The sequence below is a fragment of the Ochotona curzoniae genome, unplaced genomic scaffold (genome assembly GCF_017591425.1).
Source record: "Ochotona curzoniae isolate NIBS_2020 unplaced genomic scaffold, NIBS_Ocur_1.0 contig_4792, whole genome shotgun sequence".
NCBI classification, from domain to species: Eukaryota; Metazoa; Chordata; class Mammalia; order Lagomorpha; family Ochotonidae; genus Ochotona; species Ochotona curzoniae.
In genome coordinates, this window is record NW_024466389.1 from 4,606,316 (window position 1) to 4,628,075 (window position 21,760).

At 58.0% G+C, this 21,760-nt stretch overlaps 1 protein-coding gene across 1 annotated transcript in view; it reads left to right on the plus strand.

Moving 5' to 3' along the window:
* The window catches only part of SPSB1 (splA/ryanodine receptor domain and SOCS box containing 1), a 43,224-nt gene that overhangs the window by 15,511 nt on the left and 5,953 nt on the right, over positions 1-21,760 (plus strand). The window contains exon 2 of the mRNA XM_040987865.1: positions 19,380-20,196. Coding sequence (XP_040843799.1) covers positions 19,503-20,196 — 694 coding nt within the window. The 5' untranslated portion in view covers positions 19,380-19,502. The remainder of the gene's footprint in view (positions 1-19,379; positions 20,197-21,760) is intronic.

Genomic DNA, 21,760 nt, shown 5'->3' on the forward strand with positions numbered 1-21,760 from the left:
CTCGGGGCCGCCTGGGCACGTTTGGGTGGCGGGTGGTGGGAGCCAGGCCTATCATTAGCTCGCCCTGGTCTGGCCTGACGGCGGCTACCCTCACTTCCCCATCTCAGCAGCCAGGCAGTGTCTGCAGCCACCACAGAGGAGCAGGCCAAGTTTCTAAAAGCAGCAGTGGCCTGCGGGGCCACCCTCATGCTTGCGTGGCTTCCTGGGCTGGCCGAAGCTCCGAGGCGGCTGTGGCTTCTCCGATGCAGCGAGCCTGCCCATTCCCACTACGCGGAGGGGACCCTAGGGGAACCCAAGAGCTCTCGCTCCAACCCGATCCAGGAGACTCCTGAGGTTTGTGAGATCGGGGGACCCTGCCTCTCTGCTGTGCATCTGCTTTACTCCTCCGAGCTGGCGTCAGGGGCTCAGGGCCTGAGTTTTCTTTTCCTGCTGTGGGTGCTTATGAAAAGATGTGTTGGCCCAGCATCCCCTACTCCTCCCCCCTGGGCTGGTCAGCTCACTTCTCTGAGTCTCAGTCTTGCCCCAACTATGGACCACTCAGACTTAACCTTATGGGTACACTCAGAGCCGGTGGCACTGCCCATGGAAATCAGGGTGTCAGCCCGGTGATCATGCCAGCTGCCCCAACCAGTGGCCGGAGGCCTGGCCCCATCTGTGTGAAGGAGTTACTAGCCACAGGTGGCAACTGTTCTACCTGGCAGTTGGGTGCAGGGGCTGGGTCCTGGGGGGCGGGCAAAGCCTCCTAGGTAGAGAGCTGCCATGTTGTGGATGCCCAGTAACCTGCAAGGGGAAGGGAGACGTGGAGGAGGCAGCCCAAGCAGGTTGCTTGAAGAGGCCCAGGCCCTGACACAAGGCAGTACAGGTAGTTGCAGGTGGCTCAGTTCTGCCCCAGGATCCAGGGCCTTCCTCCTCCTCCTGCCACCCCCCATAAAGGGTCCACAGATGAAGGGCAAACCAGAGGGAAAGGAGGTGAAGGCCCGCAGGGGAGGGGCTGCCCCAGTCTGGGAGCTGACACCTCAAGCAGCGAAGTGGTGGCCAGTTGGGGGAGAGGTGACAGTTGGGGAGTGGGAACAAGGGCGGGAGAGAGGGCTGAGGAAGGCAGCCTGTGTCCAGTTCAGGGAGACGGGCCTGACAGCCAAGCCGAAGTCGTGTCCAGGATCCAGGATACCTTGGGTTTAGAGGGCCAGCAGGTGGAACTCCGCTCTGGGGGAGGGGCATCCTCAGATTCTCACTCCATGATGGTGATATTCAGAAGGAATCCCAGGAAGTTGGGGCCCAGGCAGGACGTTGCCCTGGGTGATGGAACAGCGGCTGCCCAGAGGGGCCTAGGGACAGGTGGTCAGGCGTTGCCAGGAGAAGCAGGGTCTCCTGCTGCCCAGACAGAGGTGCGGGCGACTCTTCTTGCCCCAGTGGCTAGGTGTAGGAGCTGGGGCAGGGCACGTGGCGGGGACTTGTTGCTAAATGGGATACGAATCCTATGGGGGGCTTGTGGTGGGGGGCTCGAGCAGAGTCCTTCCACACAGAAGGGTGGGATGCTATGTCAGCCGTATTGGCCATCAGGGCCCTCGGTGAGAGCTCAGGGAAATGAGAAAGCCCTTGTGACGGAGTGGATCAGGCTGGTGGGGAACAGCCTCTGTCACTCAATGTAGAAATTGGTGGTGGGAGCCTTTGCCCTGCCAAGGGCCATCTGGATGTTTACAACACAATTCACAGGAAGTACAAAATGAGCATCTTAAAACATTTACTGTAATTCCCACCTGCAGGTGCCTTGGCAGCCAGACCCTAGGATTTCATGAGCTAGGTGTTCCGCCCTCCTCTCTAGGCACAGGAAGCCACCAAGGGTCTCTGGGCAGGAGCTAAGAATTCAGTGCAAGGTCTCACGCGGACATGGGCAGCGGCCTCCCCGCGGGAGCTTTAACAGGGAGCTGGACTCAGGAGTGGAACTGGGCCTGGAATGTAGGAGTCATGATTTGGGAGGTGGGAGTCCTAAGCAATGACTTTGCCCCAGGGCAGACACCACCCCCTTTAAAGGCACAGTTCAAGTTACTCAGTGCATTCCTGTTGCTGTGCCACCTCCACCACCATCCATCTGCAGGCTGTGTCCCAGCTCCCTCCCCCATCCCTGGGCAGCCACTGCTTTGTGTCTGCATGGCTGCGTGGGAACGTGCTGTCTTTGCCTTTAACTAGAGTTTCTTTCACTGAGCCCCAGCACTTCCAAGCTCCTCCAGGCTCAGTGTGTGTCAGGGTCTTCGTGCTCAAAGCGGTTGCGTGCCCTGCACACTGCCACGCGTCTGTCCGTCCACGGATTCAGTGGCTCTTGTGGACACCAGCACTGTGAGCTCACAGGTGCACACACCTTCCTGTCGAATCACAGGCCCAGGTGCTCGCTCTGCTTGAGGTTGCAGAGGCGTCACCCGAGTTTCCATGGGGACCACAGTCCTTTGCAGTCTGTGGTCTCTCCCCATCCTAATTGACACCTGTCATTGCCCGTGTCTCTTTGATGCAACGTGTACCTTTTAGTAAAGGTTAATGTAGCCAGAGACCAGACCTTCCTGCCTGCTGGCTGGTGAGTTCACCTCTCTGGGAACGCCGTTGCTGTGTTAAAATGGGCTTGCCACATCAGGCATTTAGTGTAGCGGCAAAGATGCCTCTCGGGTCACCTGTATCCCATACTGGAGTGCCTAACTTCGAGTCCTGCCTCCACTCCTGGCCCCAGCTTCCTGCTAGCACCCACCCCAGCAGATGGTGCTTCCAGAAGTTGGATTCCTACTTGCCCACATGGAAGACCTGGGTTGGGTTTCTGGCTCCTGGCTTCAGCTTGGTCCAGCTCTGGCTGCTGCGGGCATTTGTCCTAGGAAGCAGTGGATAGGAGCTGCCCACACGACTGCCTCTCTGCCTTTGGGAAGTATGTTCTGTTTGTTTTTGTTTTTTTCACACATGGGCCTTTCCCGTTGTACCCTGCTCTTCGCTGGCCGCTTGTGGAAGCCTCCAGGTCCCTGGCGGGGTTCCGCCTGGCCTCTTTCATTGCGGGGCTGTGGTTGGTGGCAGAGCGCCGTCACCCATCGGCCGACCTTCCTTCGGGGAGGTTCATCTCGCTTGGAGAAATGGCAGCCGTGCCCTCCTGCAGTTCTTTCTGCTCTATAAATGTTGCTGTACATTACTGAGACAGCGCACACACTAGCTAGCTCCCATGTTCTAGTTCACTACTAAATACCCATGATGGCTAGGCTGGCTAGCCTGAAGCCAGGACACAATGCAGCTCCCGGACTTGGGCCAGGCCACCTGTCCCCCCACCACCCCAGGGTACCCAATAGGAGGAAGCCAGGCTGTGTGATATGGGATGCAGCTACTCCAACCAGAGACTCACCTGCTATGCCAGCTGCCCACCCCTGGTGATTCTGCCATTATGGGCTTGAGCCCAGAAGTGAGCTTCCCGTGTGGGTTGCCTGTTTGAGAGCATCCTACCAGTCACTGATGGCTGGAAGGCTCGTTCCTCTCTTTTCCAGCAGGAGGCGCTATCTCTGTATCCACAGTAGGAGCCTGGGGTGGGGAGTGTTGCTAAGTGCCTCTGGTCACTTCAATCGTGTGTCCATCTGGGAGGTTAAATGACTTCCCCACCATCACCCCCGACCCCCGGGGGGTGACCATTTGCATGGCGCTTTTCTTGGAACCCCTGGCTGTTGGGCTTCTTGATGCTAGCATTACCCAAAGCAAACATGACAACGTGTTGACAAGGGTTGACCTTCAGTACGGACAATATGCAAATGTCTTATACATTTCAGTTACACAGTTTTTGAGAAGAAATTGCTGTGGGAGTGGGTCTGGGTGGGTTAGGTCCCTATCTGGAGAGTGTCATCGCCCTGGAAGTGACCGTGGTCGGGGAGGTGGTGTGGGGTTGATGGTTAGTGGCCCAGAGAGAAGGTTGAAGGAGGACCACAGTGATGGAAGGGTGAAGACAGACCGGGGGCAGGGCAGGGGCAGGGTGACCTTAGGCTGAGAGGGCTTGTTGATTGGGGCAGGTGCTTTCTGGGGGGGGCCTTGAGGTGGGGGCCTAGGTGTGGGTGGAGGAAGAGACCCTGGAGAAGGCATGGGTGGGGCTGTGAGAAGAGGTAAGAGCTCTTCAGGTCAAGGACATGGTCAGTGCGTTCAGGTACTGCTGCCAGGAAGAGAAGTTTGTTTTCCCAGCCTGATCAATGTATTGATCAGGAGGTTGTGACTTTGGCAGGGCTGTCTGCCTGACAGAGGTGTGGCCTCATGTCACTTTGCTGTTGTACTGCAGCAGCCCAGAGGTGACAGGGGCTAGAGGGAACGTGGGTGGTGGCAAGAGAGGCCTGGGGAGCGTGGAGCGGTCTTGGTGTCCGGCCTGTCTGTGCAGCTCCCGCCCCCTTCCCGTTTGCTCCCGTGTGGGCTGAGCCCCCTGCCCGTAGGGCAGGGTGGATTCCATAGACGGCCCTCCCCAGATGTCCGCGAATTGGCCTCCCGCGTTCACAAGGGTGGGATGCAGAGACACAGCCCCCACCTTCCCGGTGAGAACCTCTGTCGGCCAGTTCTGCTCCCGGCGCAGCCCCGTGAGACCAGGGGAGATCATGAGTCATTTCCTGGACGGCAACCTGTCCTGGCTGCTCAGCCATTTGGGGCTTGGCCTTGTAGACGGTCGGCTTTTTCACATCCCCTTCTGCTTCCTGCCCGTCGACAGCTGTGCTGCTGCCTGTACGGCCCGGCAGGGCAGAGGAGCGGTGTAGTTGGTGGTGCAGCCCAGGAAGACCCGGTCTCTACACTGATGAGAGGAGGCTGGGGACCTGGCGGGGGCAAAGGATGGAGCTTTGCTCAAGTTGGGCACAACCGCTGGGATGGGCAACATTGGCCCTGGGGCTCCTTAATGAGGTAATGGGGCGTGGCTGAGAGGATGAGCCACTTTTTTCTTTGATGATTTTTTTTTGTTGTTATTGAAAGGCGGAGTTGGGGGGAAGGAAGAGAGGGGCTCTTCCTTCCACTAGTATATGCTTCACTGACCCAGACCAATGGCAGGAGCCCAAGAACCTGGGGACCATCATCCTTTGCTTTCTCCAGCATCAGCAGGGAGCTGGACTGGAAGTGGAGCCATGGGAGTACTCCCATGGGTTGCCAACTTTTCCTGTGCTATGGATACAGAAGCACCATCTTCATCTTTCTCGGCCAGGACACTGTGGTCACATACTAATGCTCAGGGTATTGTTGTGGTGCAGTGGGTGAACCCCCTGCATGGAATGCCTGCATGTCTTACTGGAGTATCTAGGATGGAGTTCACTTCCATTTCCAATATAACTCCCTGCCAATGTGCCTAGCAGGCAGCACGTGATGGTCCGGGTGCTCAGGTCCCTGGCACCTGCATGGTAAACCCGAGTGGAGTCCTGACTGCTGGCTTCAATCTGGCCAGGCTGTTGCTGGCACCTGGGGACTAAATCAGCAAATAAAGATACCTTTCTCTCTCTCCTTCTTCTGTCTTCATCTCTCTCCCTTTCTCTGCCTTTCAAATGAGTTAATTTTTAAAACAATTTTCCGTTCCCCTATTTTCCTTGTACGCTGTGTAAGTGGAATTATCCTGTGACGGGCTGTTTCACCTCACCGGATGTCCCGAGGTTCATCCCTGTGCTAGCATGCATCTGAATTCCTTCCTCTTCGTGGTCGCATAACATTCCATTGCGCCAATAGGCCTTCAGCTCGTCCATTCCTTGGTCAGGGGACACTTGGGTTGCTCTGTCGTGGATAATACTGGTGTGGTCATTGTCTGCGCATGCAATATGTTCTGGATCCTTCTTCCAGGTCCCTGGGGGACATGCCCGGCAGTGCTCTTGCTGGCTTAGGAGGAATCACCATGCTGGTTGCCATAGTAACCGCACCTTTGTACGCAATAAGGCATTGAATACATGGTCTTTGTGCTCGGACAAACTGCTGACGTTCCTGGTCCACTGGTCCATGGCTGGAAGGTAATGTTTGGAGTTCAGATTTGACCACCTGAATGTCACGTGACCAGCAACAGCTGCCACCTGATGCAGCTGTGTGTGTCACGTACAAAGTGAGTGTGTTTGAGGTGTATGTGGAGAGCCATGCCAGCATCCGGTGTTTGCAGCCCTACTGTGTGCTGGGTAGTGGCTTCATGGGAAAGATACAGGACTTGCCCTTGGTTCCCGTCTGCAACCCCAGGGGTGGTGGGAACTTGGGTGGTGAGAGGCGACGTTCTGGGGTGTTCCCCACTGCTACCCCTGCCTGCTGGCCTGGCATCCCGTGGTGGCACTGCAACCCGTCTCCAGCATTTCTCCTTCTCGCTCTCTCTCATTCTTGCCCCAATACTCCTAGGAATTTCCCATCCACTTGAGGCCGAGTGAGAGGAGGTAGATGGGGAGGCTTTCTGGTAGCTTCTTTTTGTCCCAGAAATGCTCATTTTCTTCCCCTCTGCAAGCCCCTACTCCCACCCCATGGAGAGCAGGCCCAGCCCCTCACAGCAGCTCAGTGGACCGGCTTGTTTGCACTCAGACCCCCGTGCTCTGAGAGAGTGAGACAGGCCTCCTCCGCTCTTCTGCCCACTGAGGGCCTTGAGCCCTTTGCCCTGGCCCCAGCCAGAGCCAGGACCGAGCGCCTGGGCACTGGAGCTGCTACTGCATGGGGCAACCTCCCCTTGGAGCTCAGCTTTGTGCTCCTGGTGAGCATGCAGGCTGCAGGGCCCCAAGCTGGCAGCGACATAGGGGTGGCACCTCCACCTGCTATGCCATCCTTTATCCTAGGACAAAGCCAGGTGGGCTCTTGTAGCTGAGAGCACTGTGGCCTGGGAGAGGCTGGGAGGAGCTGAGCTGAGCGTGCTGGAGGCATTTGGGGAGGGGGAGCGGCCTTTAAGGGAGGCAGGCAAGTCGTGCTGGATTCTCCCCCATGTAGGGTTTGGACCTGGAGCTGTCTCAGGTCAGGGGCCTGACCTTCTAGAAGACTGGGGTGTTAGTGGATGCAGCCTCTGGAAGTGCTGAGGGGCTTCGGTCAGGGAAGGACCAACACTCCCTGCCCCCTACCCTGGGCCTGAAACACAGGATGTGTAAGGGTGATTGTTGCCACCTAGCCCCCCTGCACCATTATCATTCAGACCCCTCCCAAGCCCTGCTCAGTATGGACCCTCCATACTGCAGGGAGGGGGGGACCCCAGCCTACGGGGTGCTGCAGGTGAGGGCTGTGAGGGCCGTGCCCGAAGCCATGCCACAGGACAGCCCTGGACACGACCCAGTTGCCTGAGTGTGTTCCCCTTGTTGGTGACTTCGCTTTGGTTTCAAGTTGCTCAAGTTGCAGAGCTGGCCTTGGCTGGCGGGTGGAGGTGGGGTCTCATGGGGGCATACCCCGCACAGCTGTCTGCCTCCTGAGGAAATAGCTTCGGAAACTTGACCTCACAGTTGGGAGAGGTGTCCAGTGCTGGCCGTGACCATCTGAGCTCCGGCCATGTCGCTGTCCGCTCCCTTGATTGGGGTGGGGAGGGGTCTCCGTATCTCAGGGAGGGCCCGGCCAGGAAGTGGTCACAAACAGGCCTGCCTTGGGCCTGCAGCTCCATTCTGGAGGCGTTCTCAGCCCGGCGATTACCCTGTAATTGGTCCCAGCAGTGCGTGGAGTCCAGCGGCCAGGAGCGGCCTCCAGTGTTTGTTTTGCCTTCTGTGCTCTCCCGGCTGCGGTAACCAAGGGCCGCTTCCCCTTAGTGACGGGGGAGCTTGCGCGGGCCAGGGCTGAGCCAGGCCGGGCAAGCAGGCCTGGGGCGCCCGGCGGGGCAGCCACTGGCCGAGAGGACAGCCTGCTCTCCGGGCCCTGCCTTCTTTTCCTTCAACATACCTCTTACCCCAGCCCTTAGGGTTTGGTTCCTGACTCTTTCTCCAGGCACTTGCCTGGAACATTCCAGAACTCTGGATCCTGTGGTAGGTGTCTGGGAGACGGTGAGGCCAGTCACTGGCCAGCCACATGGGGGTGGGTCTCGGGCAGGGAGGTGGACTTCAGCCAGGAGTCAGCACCAGGGTGACCGTCTCCTGCCCAGGGTCCCCGAGGGACATGAGGTCTACAGGTAATGCTGGGGCCAGGGGTGGAGGAGAACACGGCTGAGACAGCTGCCAAGCAGGGAAGGCAGGCTGGAGGAGGGGGCAGGCAGATGGGGCGGTCGGGGCTCCACTGGGGTGAGGCCAGTCCAACGCGTGCAGAGTGTAGAGATCGGCAAGGCTGGTGTGCGCAAGCAGAGGACTTCTTGCTGGGAGCCTGTGAGCAGCTGGGGGCAAAGGCGGTGTCCCCGTGCGCTGTGGCCATGGCCTTTGGCTTCTAGAAGGTCTGGGACAGAAAGCAGCAGCTCATTTCATGTGGCCTGCCCCCATCTCTGTGAGTGGGGGTGGAAGGACAGGGGACCTGTCCTGGCACGGGAGACACTGCCCACTCCTCCTGTTGCTCAGCGTGGCCTCCGGGCCCTATGTGTCCAGGACTGGCTTCCTGGGGGAAGGGGAGGAAGAGGGAGAAAGCCTCCATGCTGGCTGCCCTCTGGTGTTTCCCTGAGCCTCCCGGGACCCAAGCGGACAGCCCCGCCACCCGGGGCACTGGGGCACCTGGGGTTCTGGAGGCTGAAGGCGGGTGGGAGAGTGCGCATTCCCCACCCCCCACCCCCACCCCACAGCTGCCAGGTGATGCACACGCTGCCTGCTGGCTGATGGGTGAAACCAGGTACGGGGCACATGGGCTGCCTGTCCTGCCTGCCCTAAAAAGGCTGTGTTCTCCGGAGAGGGAGCAGGGGCTCTGTGCCCAAGGGCTCGGTCCTGTGGGCACTGCCGTTTGGGGGCACAAGAGCAGGTGCTGTCACTCAGGAAGGGGGCAGGGGCCCTGGGACGGGATGGGAAGAGGGGTGTGGGGCCCTGGCGTGCGTGCGTGCCTGTTGGGGAATGAGCTGCCGGTGGCTTGTTTTGTCTGCAAGCAGGTCTCGCTGCCTCAGCAGAAAAGAGACGCCTTTGATATGGGAACGGAAGCCTGGGACAGTGCTAGAAATAGTATGTGCTGCAGGAGTGGGCTGTGGTCCTCCCTCAGCTGCTGGCTGGAGGCTCACCTGGCGAGGGCCAAGGAGGGGTCCCCAGGCCCCTCTCAGCTGGTGAAGGTGACCTGCGGCGGGAAGCACCACCCTCCTGCCCGTGGGCCCGGCATGGAAGGGGGCGGGTGGAGCGCCTGGTCTGGCTCCAGGGATCAGGCCTCCACAAAGCTGGGAGAGCCATCCCCACAATGCCTCGCTCAACCCACCTGCTCTCCCGTGGAGCAGTTAAGTGGATATGGGGCCCATTTCTGGGTTTCCATTTCCCTGTTCTTCCCTGCTGTGTCCTCAGGAAGTGGTTGGTGGAGCAGGCCCTCCCAGCCGCAAGTCGCCTCTCCTGAGAAGCCATTTCTGCCCCTGAGGTCCCCGGGTCTCAGATGCTACCGCAGGCGGGAGTGACTCTGCATCAGCCCCCAAGGGTTGGGAAAGGGCTGAGAGGGCAGAGGCAGCCACTAAACAAAGCCTCAGGGTCCAGAACAGCTGCTCTCAGACAGCGAGGCCACACTCCCAGGCATGCCATACGCCTCCCTGCCTGTCTGCCCTCCCCTTCTCCTCCTTCGCCGTCTTCCCTCCGCTGTGGTACAGCACGGCCCTCGGGTTGGCTTAGCGCTTGGGGCGTCCTTGTGTTATCCTAAAGCAAATGATGAGACTGAAGGCCTGTACCGCCAGGAAGAGCTCGAGGCCCAGTGAGGCAGGGGAACTTGCCCAGGCTCACCCAGCCTGTGGACCTGAACTTGAAGCCCAGATAGCCTCCCTCCCGGTCACATCCCTTCTGCATCTGGTCAGTCATTGAGGATGCACCCTGTTTGGGTTCCAAGGACTTGAGGAAGGAGGCGGCCTGCCTTCCCTTATGTGGACACCAGGGAGATGGGCTGAACCTTTGGGTCACTAGGGCCCAAGAAACTGGGTCCTCCCCTCCACAGTATGTCTATTGCTGGTGCCTCTGCCAGACTCACAAGAGACAGATGGATAAATCCAGGTGCTTCTTCTCATCCATAAAGACCAGAAGTCAGGGGTGGTTAAGGATGGCTTCACCAAGGAGAGTGGCAGGTGAACAGTGCCTTGCCTGGGTCCAGGGAACCAAGGCAAGACCCCGAGGACTCGGGCAGCCCAGTGGGTAGACTCGGTGGTTATCTTCAGGGGTAGAGAGGTTGCTAGGGTGGGTCAGGCCACCGTGTCCTCAAGGTTCTCTCAGTTCCTTCTCCAGCAGCACTTCCCAGACAGCCTGTACCCCTGCTCACTGGGGTCTGGCCAGTTGGGGCTCACTCTTGGACCTTGCTGCCCCTTGTCCTCGCATTGTCGCCCCTCCCCACTGGCCGCCCCGTGTCACTCTGCCTGCCCACTTCCTATTAGCACAGCAGCTGGAACGTTCAGTTGGAACGGAGGTCAGGCCCCCTCCTTGGTCGCTCACAGCCCTCCCGAGGTCTGGGCCTACTGCGCACCAAGCCCCCAACCCTCCTGGTGCCCCTAAGGCCTAATATGCCCGGCCCCCGGCTGGCTCCCTCTACCACCCTTTCCCTCCCTCAGTCTTTCCCTCCTTCCCTCTGCTGCAGCCACCTGGGGCTCTCCTGCCCCGGTTGGCATGGCCCGTTCTCTCTGCACTTCCTTCCTGGCACACAGTCCTGAACGAGGACAGATTCTGAGAGGTGCCCGTCAGGGGATGTTGTCACCGTATGCACCTGAGGGCGCAGCCCATGTGTGGTCAGATGGTGCCATCCTTGGCATGCAGGAGTCCCAGGATACACTCTGGACAGTAAGGTTGCTTTTGTATGTATTGGAAGAAGACACCTCAAACCGCAGTAAGAAGTTCAATGTAAATACACGAGCCAGGAGTGTGGTGGTTGTTCTGTCACACAGTGCCATCAATCATGCCCTCGACTGGGAAGGCAGGGTCTGTGCTCACCCCAGCCTCGCCCCAGCATCTGGAAGTTGGCCCCATTCCTGGGGAGCTTGCCAGAGTCGCATACACAGGTGCACCTAGGAGCTTGCAAGAGCCTCATCGCACATGTGCACTGTGGCGACCGAGTCAACTTCGTGGTTCCCATTCTCTTCCACAGGCCTTGGCTACAGCACAGGGACCTCCCGTCTCCTGCTGTCCTCACTCCCTTCCCCTCTGTGCTCGCTGCTCTGATTCCTGTTTTTTTGATGCGTGTGCTCTGAGTGTCTCCTAGATATTCATTTATTTGTTCAGCACCAGCTGTGTCCCAGGCCCTTGGAGTTTGTGTTCATTGCTCGAATGCTTGAGTGTGGTCAGACTGCAGTGTTTAACCTGGTCTGGGTACACAGTAGGTACCTCACGAGTATTGTACCAGTCCCGAGGCACACTGCCTGGAGCAGTCATCTGTGGCGACAGTCCTGCCTCGGGCTGTCACATCTGTGTGTTAGTATAATGATAGCATCCACCCAGCAGGGGAAGATGTCTCCTGCTGAGACAGGTGTTCACACCGCAACCAGTCCAGTCTGTGTGTGTGTGTGTGTGGTCCCTTGGGCACCTGTTCTGCTGGGTGGCACCCTGGCTGGCAGCCAGGCCCCGGCACCATCAGCGGGTAGTGGGGAGAGGAGGAGGAGGAATGAGTTGGTTCTGACATCAGAGACCCCGAGTGTTACTGTACTGTGAGGCAGTAGGAGTGCAGGAATCCCAGCAGGCCCTTCCACAGTATCCCGTTTTGTTCCCCGAGAGCAGGTGCCCATGGCCCGCCATGATGTGTTCCCATCCTCGGATCATCTCTCCCTGGACCATGTTCAGGGTCCAGGCATGGCGGTGTAGGCATACATTCCCGATTCCTCCAGAGAAGTTGTCTCAAGGCAGGAAAGAGCTGCCAGATGCAGCTCTAAACGTCTTTATTGAGCGGAGCCAGGGCAAGGGTTGGAGGGTGGGCCGTGTCCCCGGATGAAACCCCTGTTGCGCCTGCCAGCCCGGGTCCATCCTCAGCTCCCCAAACCACAGCTGCCGCTGCCCGTGTGCATTTCCGAGGAACAGACATTTTCCGGCCATTTTATTCTTTCTGTTTATTGAGGTGAAGAGTCCACCGCCATGTAACCCTGATCTTGATGAAGAATGCAGCCCAGTGGCATGGTGACTGCTGTGTGGCCACTCCCTGGGTCACCCCAAGGAGCCCCTAACCCCAAGGAGCCCCTCCCTGTACCTGCACCTTGACCACCAGCCGCTGTGGATCTGCTCTGGTGGATTTGCCTGTTCTGTTTTGTGGGAATGGTCCCTGGAATGTGTGTGCACCACACTCACCAAGCACAGCATCGTGGCCTGCCCTGGCCCAGTTCCTCATCGTGGCCGGACCCTATTCTGTAAAATGGATCTGCCCCACTTTGTTCCTCCATCTGGGGCTTTGCACTGGTGACAAGGGAAAAATTAAAAGGAGAGCGAATGAGACCTCAGCAGGTGAGTGCTGTAAACCAGGGTAGAGAAAATTCAGCTTGATAAGGTCCCCAAATCACTGGATCTGGCCCTGGCGAGATACCTGATCAGAAAGTCACCAACTCTACAGCGGGCTGCCGGATAAGCCGGTAGTTCTGTGTGGCCCATGAATGATGTTGCAAATACCCACATGTCTGTTGGCAGAAAAACAACAAATCTCCCTGGGCTGCTTCTAAACAGAGCAGTGTGGTCGCTGTTCCAGGTTCCTTCCCACCTCTTTGCCCTCTCTGCGCTCTTTCTAGGCTGCAGTCCGAGGTGCACCTGTCTCCGTTGCTTCTCTCACCGCAGCACACCTTTCCCTGGCTTCTTGGACACTGGTCCTGCGCATGAGGGGTTCACTTTCTGTGCACTGCCGGAGATGAACCCCACACCCTTGAACTTGCTGAGAAGTTTGGATTCAACTTACTCATTGTCTTTGGACTCTTGGAGACCCGCCCCTCTCCAGTGTGGCCTCATATATCAGGGTTCTCTGGGTCGCTGACGGGGCTAGAGAAGGAAGAGAGGCCATCTGTAATGGGAACGGAAATCAGAGATATGGGATTAAGGGGCCAGCATTGTGGCACAGCCTGCACTGCTGGCATCCCCTTTGGGTGCTGGTTCAAGTCTTAGCTGCTCTCCAGCTCCCTGTGACTGTTCCAGGGAAGGCAGAGGAGGATGGGCCTCTGCCACCCTCAAGGGAGACCCAGATGGAGTTCAGGCTCCAATCTCTTGAGCCCAATGGGTCTCCCACACTGAGCAGCCTGATCCCCAGTGGGGTGGAAGGCAGTGCGCAGGGAACCACCTGAACCACTGACTCAGAACAGCAGCCAGGGCCCCGGATGTGCGTCCCTGGCTGGTTCCCAGGTGACACCATTGCTGTGGGCCTGGGGGACACCCTTGGGGAACCACTTCCCCATGGAAGTTTTAGGGGATGCCCACCTCTGCCTTTGAACTTGGGCCTTTGGACCTGATTAAGTTTGGTTAGCCTCAGTCATACTGGGCCCTGCTGTCTCCCCCTCTCCTGTCCCAGGAGAGCGGCCTGCAGGTAGCACGGGTGCCCCTTTTTCCTCCCATGAGACCTGCCATGGTGCCTGCCATGACGCGCCCTGGCAGGGAGTGTTTCATGCTGCTATTAGAGGAGGCGGGGCAGCAGGAAGCAGCACTTAGCATGCTCCTGCTGTGTACCTCATACTGTGCGGGGGGGGGGGGCTTTCACCACAGACTCCATGTCAGGGTCACGGGTGTCCTCTTTCTTCCTCCTCATTGCCCCCAGATGGTGTCCATGCACCCACAGGGGTCCATTCTAACTGTTGGATCAGCCAACCGTGGCCCCTCCACTCTGTCTGCATACTGGCTGCTCCTGGTGCCCAGTGTCCTGCTGGACTCCTCTCTTGCTTGCTCCCCTTAGAGAAACCTGGGGCTTGGGGCAGCCTGAGAGATCCCCCCAAGAGGTGACCTTCATAAGTTGGCACACCCCCCAGAAAGAGGTCAGAGTGTCACCTGCCCTCAGCCCCCACCCTCGTGCCTGGAAGCCTGGGCCTGGGCAGACATCCTGCCCCTGGGCTTGCTCCTGCCTCCCTGTGTCAGGCCATGCAGGCCCAAGACAGTCAGGGGTGTGTCCTCATGCTCAATGGTGTGACTGTCCCTGCCTTGGGCAGCCACCAGAGAGGCCGTTGTATGTGACTGGGGGCCTCCCAGGAAGGAGGCTTCTGGTCCGCCGGGACCGGGTTGCCCTGAGCCGCACTGTTTCCAGTACCGAGTCTCTGTATGAATAGCAGGCTGACTTCCCAGGGCACAGCTCCACGGACGGGCACGCTTCTGAAAGCGCCTGAGTCATCTGAGTCCTTCCATAAGTCTTTGCGGCAGGTGCACTTGTGGTCTCTTGAGGTCAGAGCCTAGAACTCTGGACTATGGGAGATTTTCTTTCCAAAATTGCTTGGCAGGACTTTCCAGAAAGGTCTGGTCATTTTTGTTGATTCAAGAGGCAGGGGTTTCATGTTTAGGCCACTGCTTGAGGGGAGGGATGGTATGTGCTTGCTGCACGGATCTGGCTGGTAGAAGCAGCTGTGCCAGGAGCTCCATGGCCTGGCATGCGCAGGGCACGTCCTGAACGTTGCCACTGCCAAGTGCGCGTTTGCTGGGGAGCACAGGGTGGTAATTAGAAGGTGGAGCTCAGCCCGGGAGCCAAGATGCGTCTGAGCTAATCACACAGCGCTCTGGGCCTGTTTGTCTTTGGTAACTGGGCTGCAGCCGCCCGTGCGTGTGCTGGGGAGGCTGAGGGAGGGAGGGAACTTATTTGATCTGCAGGTGAAAGGAGGCTTTATAAATAGGTCACCTTGTTTCACATCCTGAAGTTCATTCTTTCCCCGTCTTGGGTCCAAACAATGGCTCTTCTGTTCTGGGGGCAGTCAGACGCGCTGAGGGGGAACTGGGCCTAAGGGAGAGGGTGTACCTCTGCCACTCAGCAGTGGCCTCCCTTCCTGGTGTCTTCCGTCTGTCTCCAGGCAGCACCTTGGATGTGAACCAGCTGACCCGGAAGCATTGTGGCGGAGAGGGAGAGCCTGTGGGTTATGGCTTTTGCTGGCGGACATCAGCAGGTACTCTGTGGCCACCCGGAGCTCTGCTGAATGTCCTCCTGCTCTTTCTGAGGTCCTCGCGGTGTCGCCACCTGCCCCCCCCCCCCGGCAGCCTCACCAGGCCCTTGCCAGGTGCTCAGCCTCAGGCCACCTGCACACGTACGTTTGGGACGAAGCAGCCCTTGTCTGTGGGAAGACACCTTTCTGGGGAGGTGGAGAACAGTGATGGACAGCATTGTATTTGGGTATCTTGGGAGAAGCGCTGTGTAAATACTGTCTCTCCTTGGGGTGGCCTCCCTAAGCCCTCTCCGCCGCCCGTGTTGGCCATCGTCCTTCGGCCACCCTTCCAGCGACTGTGGCGTCAGGTGCCTCTTTGTGGTGAGCGTCTGGGGAGAGAAGGCTTGCTTGTCACTTTCCTGGGCTCACTTTATAGGAAGCCACACACGGGGAACGTTTAGAAAATGCTTTGTGTGAGTGTAGTGTGTTAAGTCAACCTTGGGTTCTGAGCTGTGCTCTTAAAAGCTCATTTTCCGGAGCAAAAGTCTTGGCCTAGCGGTTAGGATGTGGTTGTCCAGAATGCCTTCATCCAATGTAGCTAGATCTCATCCCCAGATCTAGCTCCCGACCCTAGCATCCTGCCGAGACAGAGTCCGGGGATGGGGGCGGGGCAGCAGTCATGGTTTGAGGGAGACCTGGTTGCATTCCTGGCTCCTGGGTCCGGCCCTGGCCACTGGAGACATGAAGATGTGCCTGGAGCTCTTTCTGTCTGTCTTCCTGCCTCTCAAATAGAACCTTCTTTAAAATAAACCCTTTTGGTTACCAAAGTAAAAATGCACTTTGTAGAAATTTTTAAAATTGAACATATGTTCCTACTACCCCGGATGACTGTTGTAAGAGGCCGGGGGTTTGCTCATTTAGACCTTTCTTTGTCTCATACATGCTGCGTCCAGCACGTGCCTCTTTGCCACCCGCTACATGGGGTGCCTTTTGTGTTGAGTCAGCAGGCCCCAAGGACTGCCCCCTTCTCTCCCAGGGTTAGGGAGTCGCCCTACGTTGTGCCGGCTCATCAGGCTTGTAAGCAGAAAAGCCATCTGGTTAGGGACTGTCCCGTTGCACCTGCCAGCAGAAGCTCGTCCCCGTTTGGGTCTGTCTCTCTGGGACACACCCCCACGCCTGGCGCAGCGACCTTTCCCCTACATCCTCTCTGGCCCGCGGAGCACCACTTCCCATGAGAGCAGGCGTGGGCTGCCCCAGGCCCCGCCTCTCTCTGGCACGTCCTGCGGGGCCCTTGTGCCTGCGCTGTGGCCCCTGCCCCTTGCAAGCGAGACACAGCCTTAGATCCTTGGAGGCCTGGGGCACAGAGGGGTGCACTCTGCCCATCTCCACCACAGCACACTTGGGGTGAGGCTCCTGACTTTCTCTCCCCTGCCCTCCAGGGTCACTGTCCCCCTACCTCACTCTCACCCAAGCCCACCAGAGGATCCTGGGAAGACAGAGGGGTGTTGGTTTCGAGGGGTGTCCTGCTGTGGCCTCTGGCCCCTGGACATGGACCACCTGCAATGCCAGCTGGGCCAGCAGTGGGAGAAACCAGCTATAGGGAGCTCATCTGCTTACTGGGAGTTCCACCACACAACCTTGGTGGGTTCTTGGGGTCCCAAGCCATCCCTGCGCCTCGGCAGCTGCCAGGCACTGCTTTAGCCCCCAGGAGGCACAGCCTTGCCCACCATCCCCTGAATTGACTTCAGAGGGGTATATGTGTGGCGGTGGTGGGGAGTGCCATGGGGCAGGTCCCCACAGCTAGGTGCAGTGCTCAGGGCAGCCTGGCTAGGTGCAGATGCCCCTCCCTTCTCCTCAGAGCTCTCAGTTTTACTGGTTCTGGTGCTGGTACAGGTGGGACCTTGCCAGCCCTGCCAGGCTTGGAGGGGGTGTGTGGCTGCTGTGTCCTCTGCAGGGCCGGGGGATCAGCTCAGAGGCCTGTGCAGGGACAGGTGTGTCTCTGCTCTGGCTTGGACTGCCTCGCTTGTTTAGGAAATACGCTCCTTGTGCTGCTGTGTCGGGTCCCAGGGATGGTCTGCCTTCATCCGGACACCAGTGCTGGGCCAGGCCAGGCAGACTGTTGAGCTGTGCCAAGGCGAGCAGAAAGACACCAGCAGGAAAGGGTCTAGGGGTGCCACAGACTCAGAGCCACCACCAGGGCTGCCCGTTCTGACGAGGACAGCATGTGGGTGCTGTCATTGGTGTGGCCTGCACACCTGTGTGCCATGGCAAGGAGTTACCACCCTGAAACTTTGACCACCCTGAGCCCAGCCATTAGCCTTGGAGCTGGAATTCTGGCCCCAAATTCAAGGCCACTCAGAGCTCCCTTCCCTTCCAGGCCCCACAGCCCTCTCAGGGCTGCTTGCTGACCTTGACACTGATCTGAGCCTACCTAGGTAAAAAGCACTGCTGGGTGAATTCCAACCAGAACAGCTAGTGAGAGAGAGTGGGGCAGTGAGAGCTGTGAGCACGCACACGGACACACACATAAACACGCACACACACCTTCCGACGGTTCATGAACACACACACACGTGCCTACATGCGTCAGGCAGACATGGCACTAAGAGCTCTGACATTCATGTGAATGGAGGGTCTTCCGAAGTTTGTGGAAAATGCACATGTGTTTGTTTTCTGGTGGCAATGCCCGCTGCCTCAGAGCTGGGCACAGGGAGCCCCCAGTCTCAGCTATGTTCCTGGCACCCTTGGTCTCCCAGGGGGCTGCCCAGACGAAGGTGCCCAGACAGCTGTGACTTTGGCCTGGGACCAGCTTGCCCAGCCCAAAAAGATGTGAGAGTGGGGGTCAGGTGCCCTCAGAGGAGGCCCCGCCAAGTGCCACTGTTAGTGAGGCTGTGTGCAGCCCCCAGTGTGGGCCTCCCTGGAGCCAGCCCCGAAGCCACAGGCTGCCTCTTTAGCAGGGCCACCCAGGGCATCCTGGAGGTTTAGGTGGTTTCCAGGAGAGGAGACTGAGTGGGATTGTCCTGGGAGATCCAGGGTGTGTGAGCTTGATGTCCACAGAACTTTCCAGAACCTTTCCAGTTTCCACAGCTGCAGAGGGAAACTGCGCTGGCTCTGCTGTCATTGCCTGTGTCTTGGGGTGCAGTGGACTCTCACCCTAGGGAGGGGAGGATGAGGAGCAGGATCCCCTGCCCCCAAGGAATGGTTCTGCTGCGAGCCAGCCTCATCCCACCAGATGGGGGGCAGTGCAGGTCACCCACTGCCAAGCCTGCTCCAAGCAGGGGGCCAGGGCTGGGAGCCCCCCAGGGCTGCCTTCTTTGTGTTTCAGTTCCATTACCACATGCAGCTGTTCCCAGAAGCCCGGGCTCTGCAGCTGCCCTGGCCTCCCCTGCCTGCTACCTTGGCTGCGTTTATTCAGCCAGGAGCCAACCCTCCCTACACTGTCCCCAGGATGCCAGGAGCCTGTCCCCCAGCCTGGCCAGCCAGGAGTCCCCTGGCAGCCTGAGGAGGCATTTCCACGGCAGAAAGAACCTTGGCTCTGGTGCGAGGCACAGACCACCCAGAACACCTTGTGTTTTCTCTCCTCTGAGGCTACAGGCCGGGGGAAGGGCAGTCCTGGGGCCACTGCCCTCTCCAGGGCTGCTTCTGGGGAGAAGAGAGCAGAGGTTGTGGCCCCTTCAGCCCACGCTCTAATGCAAAGGGATGGGGTCTCATGCAGGCTGAAGGTGAAACGAGATAGTGGGTAGAAGCTGAAGGGTGTGGTCATCCGAGTGTTCTCCGCGACTACCTGGGGACCTGGGGTGAGTGCCCCCAGCCCCATCTGAGCTGCTCCCTTCAGAGGGGTGTCACAGCACAGCAGGCCCCTGCTCCGGCCTGGCACGTGCTGCAGCCTGGGGTTGGGGGGCCTCCCTGCTGAGCCTGAACTTCCAGGCTATACTGGGCTTACTCCTGGCAAGGACATCGACTTGGGACTCTGTCTCTTCTACATGGCACAGCTAGGGCAATGTCCCTGCCTTTGTTTTGGCCAAGATGGCATGCATTATGTTGCAGCTGAGTCCCATTCAGTTCCATGCCTCCTGGGAAACCCCTCTGGGGGGTACCTGAGGGGGATTTGCAGCGTGCCCTGAGCCCACCTCTCCATGCAGACCCTACAGCAGATGGCCCCTTGCTGTGACAGCACGGCCACGGGCACAGAGGAACATTTCATTCTGTGGCCAGGCCCCAGCTGGTCCCACATCAGGTGTGATGTGGTGGCCAGGCCCTACCCACACTGTCGCGTTCCACTCTTTGTCCCGAAACCCCACTCACCTGGCCTTCTTTTTTTCTTTCTGTCCATCAGGCAACACGGAACTTTCCACAGCGTGCGGGGGTCTCCTAGCAACAACCCTCAGGAATTCTGTTTGGCCCCGAGATTGATGCACGTGCCTGGGGAGCAGGAGCGAAGGTGAAAGCCAGGGCGGCCATGGGTCAGAAGGTTCCCGGAGGGATCAAGACTGTAGGCATGAGGGACCCGGTGTACCGGCCCCTGAAGCAGGAGCTCCAGGGCCTGGACTACTGCAAGCCCACGCGGCTGGACCTGCTGCTGGACATGCCCCCCGTGTCCTATGATGTCCAGCTGCGCCACTCGTGGAACGACAATGACCGCTCGCTCAATGTCTTCGTGAAGGAGGACGATAAACTCATCTTTCACCGGCATCCGGTGGCCCAGAGCACGGACGCAATCAGGGGCAAGGTCGGGTACACACGTGGGCTGCACGTGTGGCAGATCACGTGGGCCATGAGGCAGCGGGGCACGCATGCTGTGGTGGGCGTGGCCACAGCGGATGCGCCCCTGCACTCCGTGGGCTACACGACTCTCGTGGGGAATAACCACGAGTCCTGGGGCTGGGACTTGGGGCGCAACCGACTCTACCATGATGGCAAGAACCAGCCGAGCAAGACGTACCCTGCCTTTCTGGAGCCAGACGAGACGTTCATCGTCCCCGACTCCTTCCTGGTGGCCTTGGACATGGATGATGGGACCCTGAGTTTCATCGTGGATGGACAGTACATGGGAGTGGCTTTTCGGGGACTCAAGGGCAAAAAACTATATCCTGTTGTGAGTGCCGTCTGGGGCCACTGTGAGATCCGCATGCGCTACTTGAATGGACTTGATCGTAAGTATCCCCCATACGGTCCACACCAGTGCCTTCCTGTGCCCTGGCTGGGCCCAGGCCCAGAGCTGACACTGTCATTGGAATGGAAGAGTCTTGAGTTAGATGTCCCAGTACACCCATACCCTCAGAGGCAACTCTTGCCTGCATCCTGTTAGATGAGCAGTTCTGGCTGGTGTTTTTCTAGATTACCCGAGCAGTGCCTTGGGGATTGACTAATGAATGAACAATGTGGAGAGTAAATGAATGGACAGATTGATGGTTGGATGGATGATGGGTGACACGTGGATGGACAAATGTGTGGATGATGGATGGCTAGACAGATGGGCGGCTGAATGGAGAGATGGATGGAGAGATGAGTGGGTTAATGCATGGCTTATGGATGGACAAATGGATGGATGGATGTTGGATGACAGATGGATAGGTACATAAATTGATGTCAGATAAGTGGATGGGTAGAAGGATGTGTGAATGAATTGACAAATAATAGGGGGATGGATGACAGGTGAATAGATGGGCAAAGGGATGATGAATTGATAGATGGATATAGATGGATATATATCCATCCATCAATTCATATATATTTAATATATATATTCCATATATATATTCATATATATATACGGAAGAATGGATAATCATGGATGGTTGAGTGGATGGTTTTTGTCTCAGTCTGATTGGTCTCCAGGTTCGGTCTGCCCTTGAGCCACAGTCTGATCCTTGGTGACACTAGGCCCTTTCAGATGCACAGAAGCTGCTGACCTCTCACGGTCAGGTCTAGCAGCCTCCCTCCCGGGGCTGGAGCTTTCTGAGTCGGTGCCTCTGAGATGGTCCTGAGAGCAGCTCTTGAGCTGTAATGCCAGGAGGCTGTTAGGGAGGTACATGTGGATTAGAAATAGCTGAGTCAGCAGTGATTTCTCCCTTGCCAAAAGGAGTGACCTTTCTCAGACTGTGCTGTATGACTGGGAAGCCTGTGACAGTAGGAGGTCCTGGTGTTCCAGAACCATCTACACCTGTGTTAGGCCTTTCTGCTGGGAGCTTCTGGTCTGCTTTAGTCTCCTCTACCTTTAGCAAATCCCACTGTTGGAAGAGGGTAGACAAGAAGGCTCTGTGTACTCGTGGCCTGTTTTAGAGGAAGGTTTGACTTGGTATGCTGATTCCTAATTCCACTCTGCAGGTTCATGGACCAATGGGGGAGGTCTCTGATGGAGGGTCAGGAACAGTTATTGGGGTCCCCAACATACAACTTCTCCCCCTCCCTGGCTCTCCCCATTTCAGGATTTAGAGATTATTGGGTGAAAGGGGTAGCCAGGCCTGAGCAAACCCTTCAGCATTTTTCTTTGAGAGCCTTCCTCTCCATCCTCCATCTGACTTTTACAGCGGTGCCAACAACTGGATGTGCTGTCACCCATGTAGCCTGGCATCTAGGGTCCAAGGACTGCTGGCAAGGATGATCGGTACACACAGTAGGAAGTCATTATGGAATGGGATAAGGGAACCAGCAGGACGAGTTCTGTGAGCCCATCACTCCAGGAGACAGAGATGAGTGGCAGTTGGTCCAAAGTCA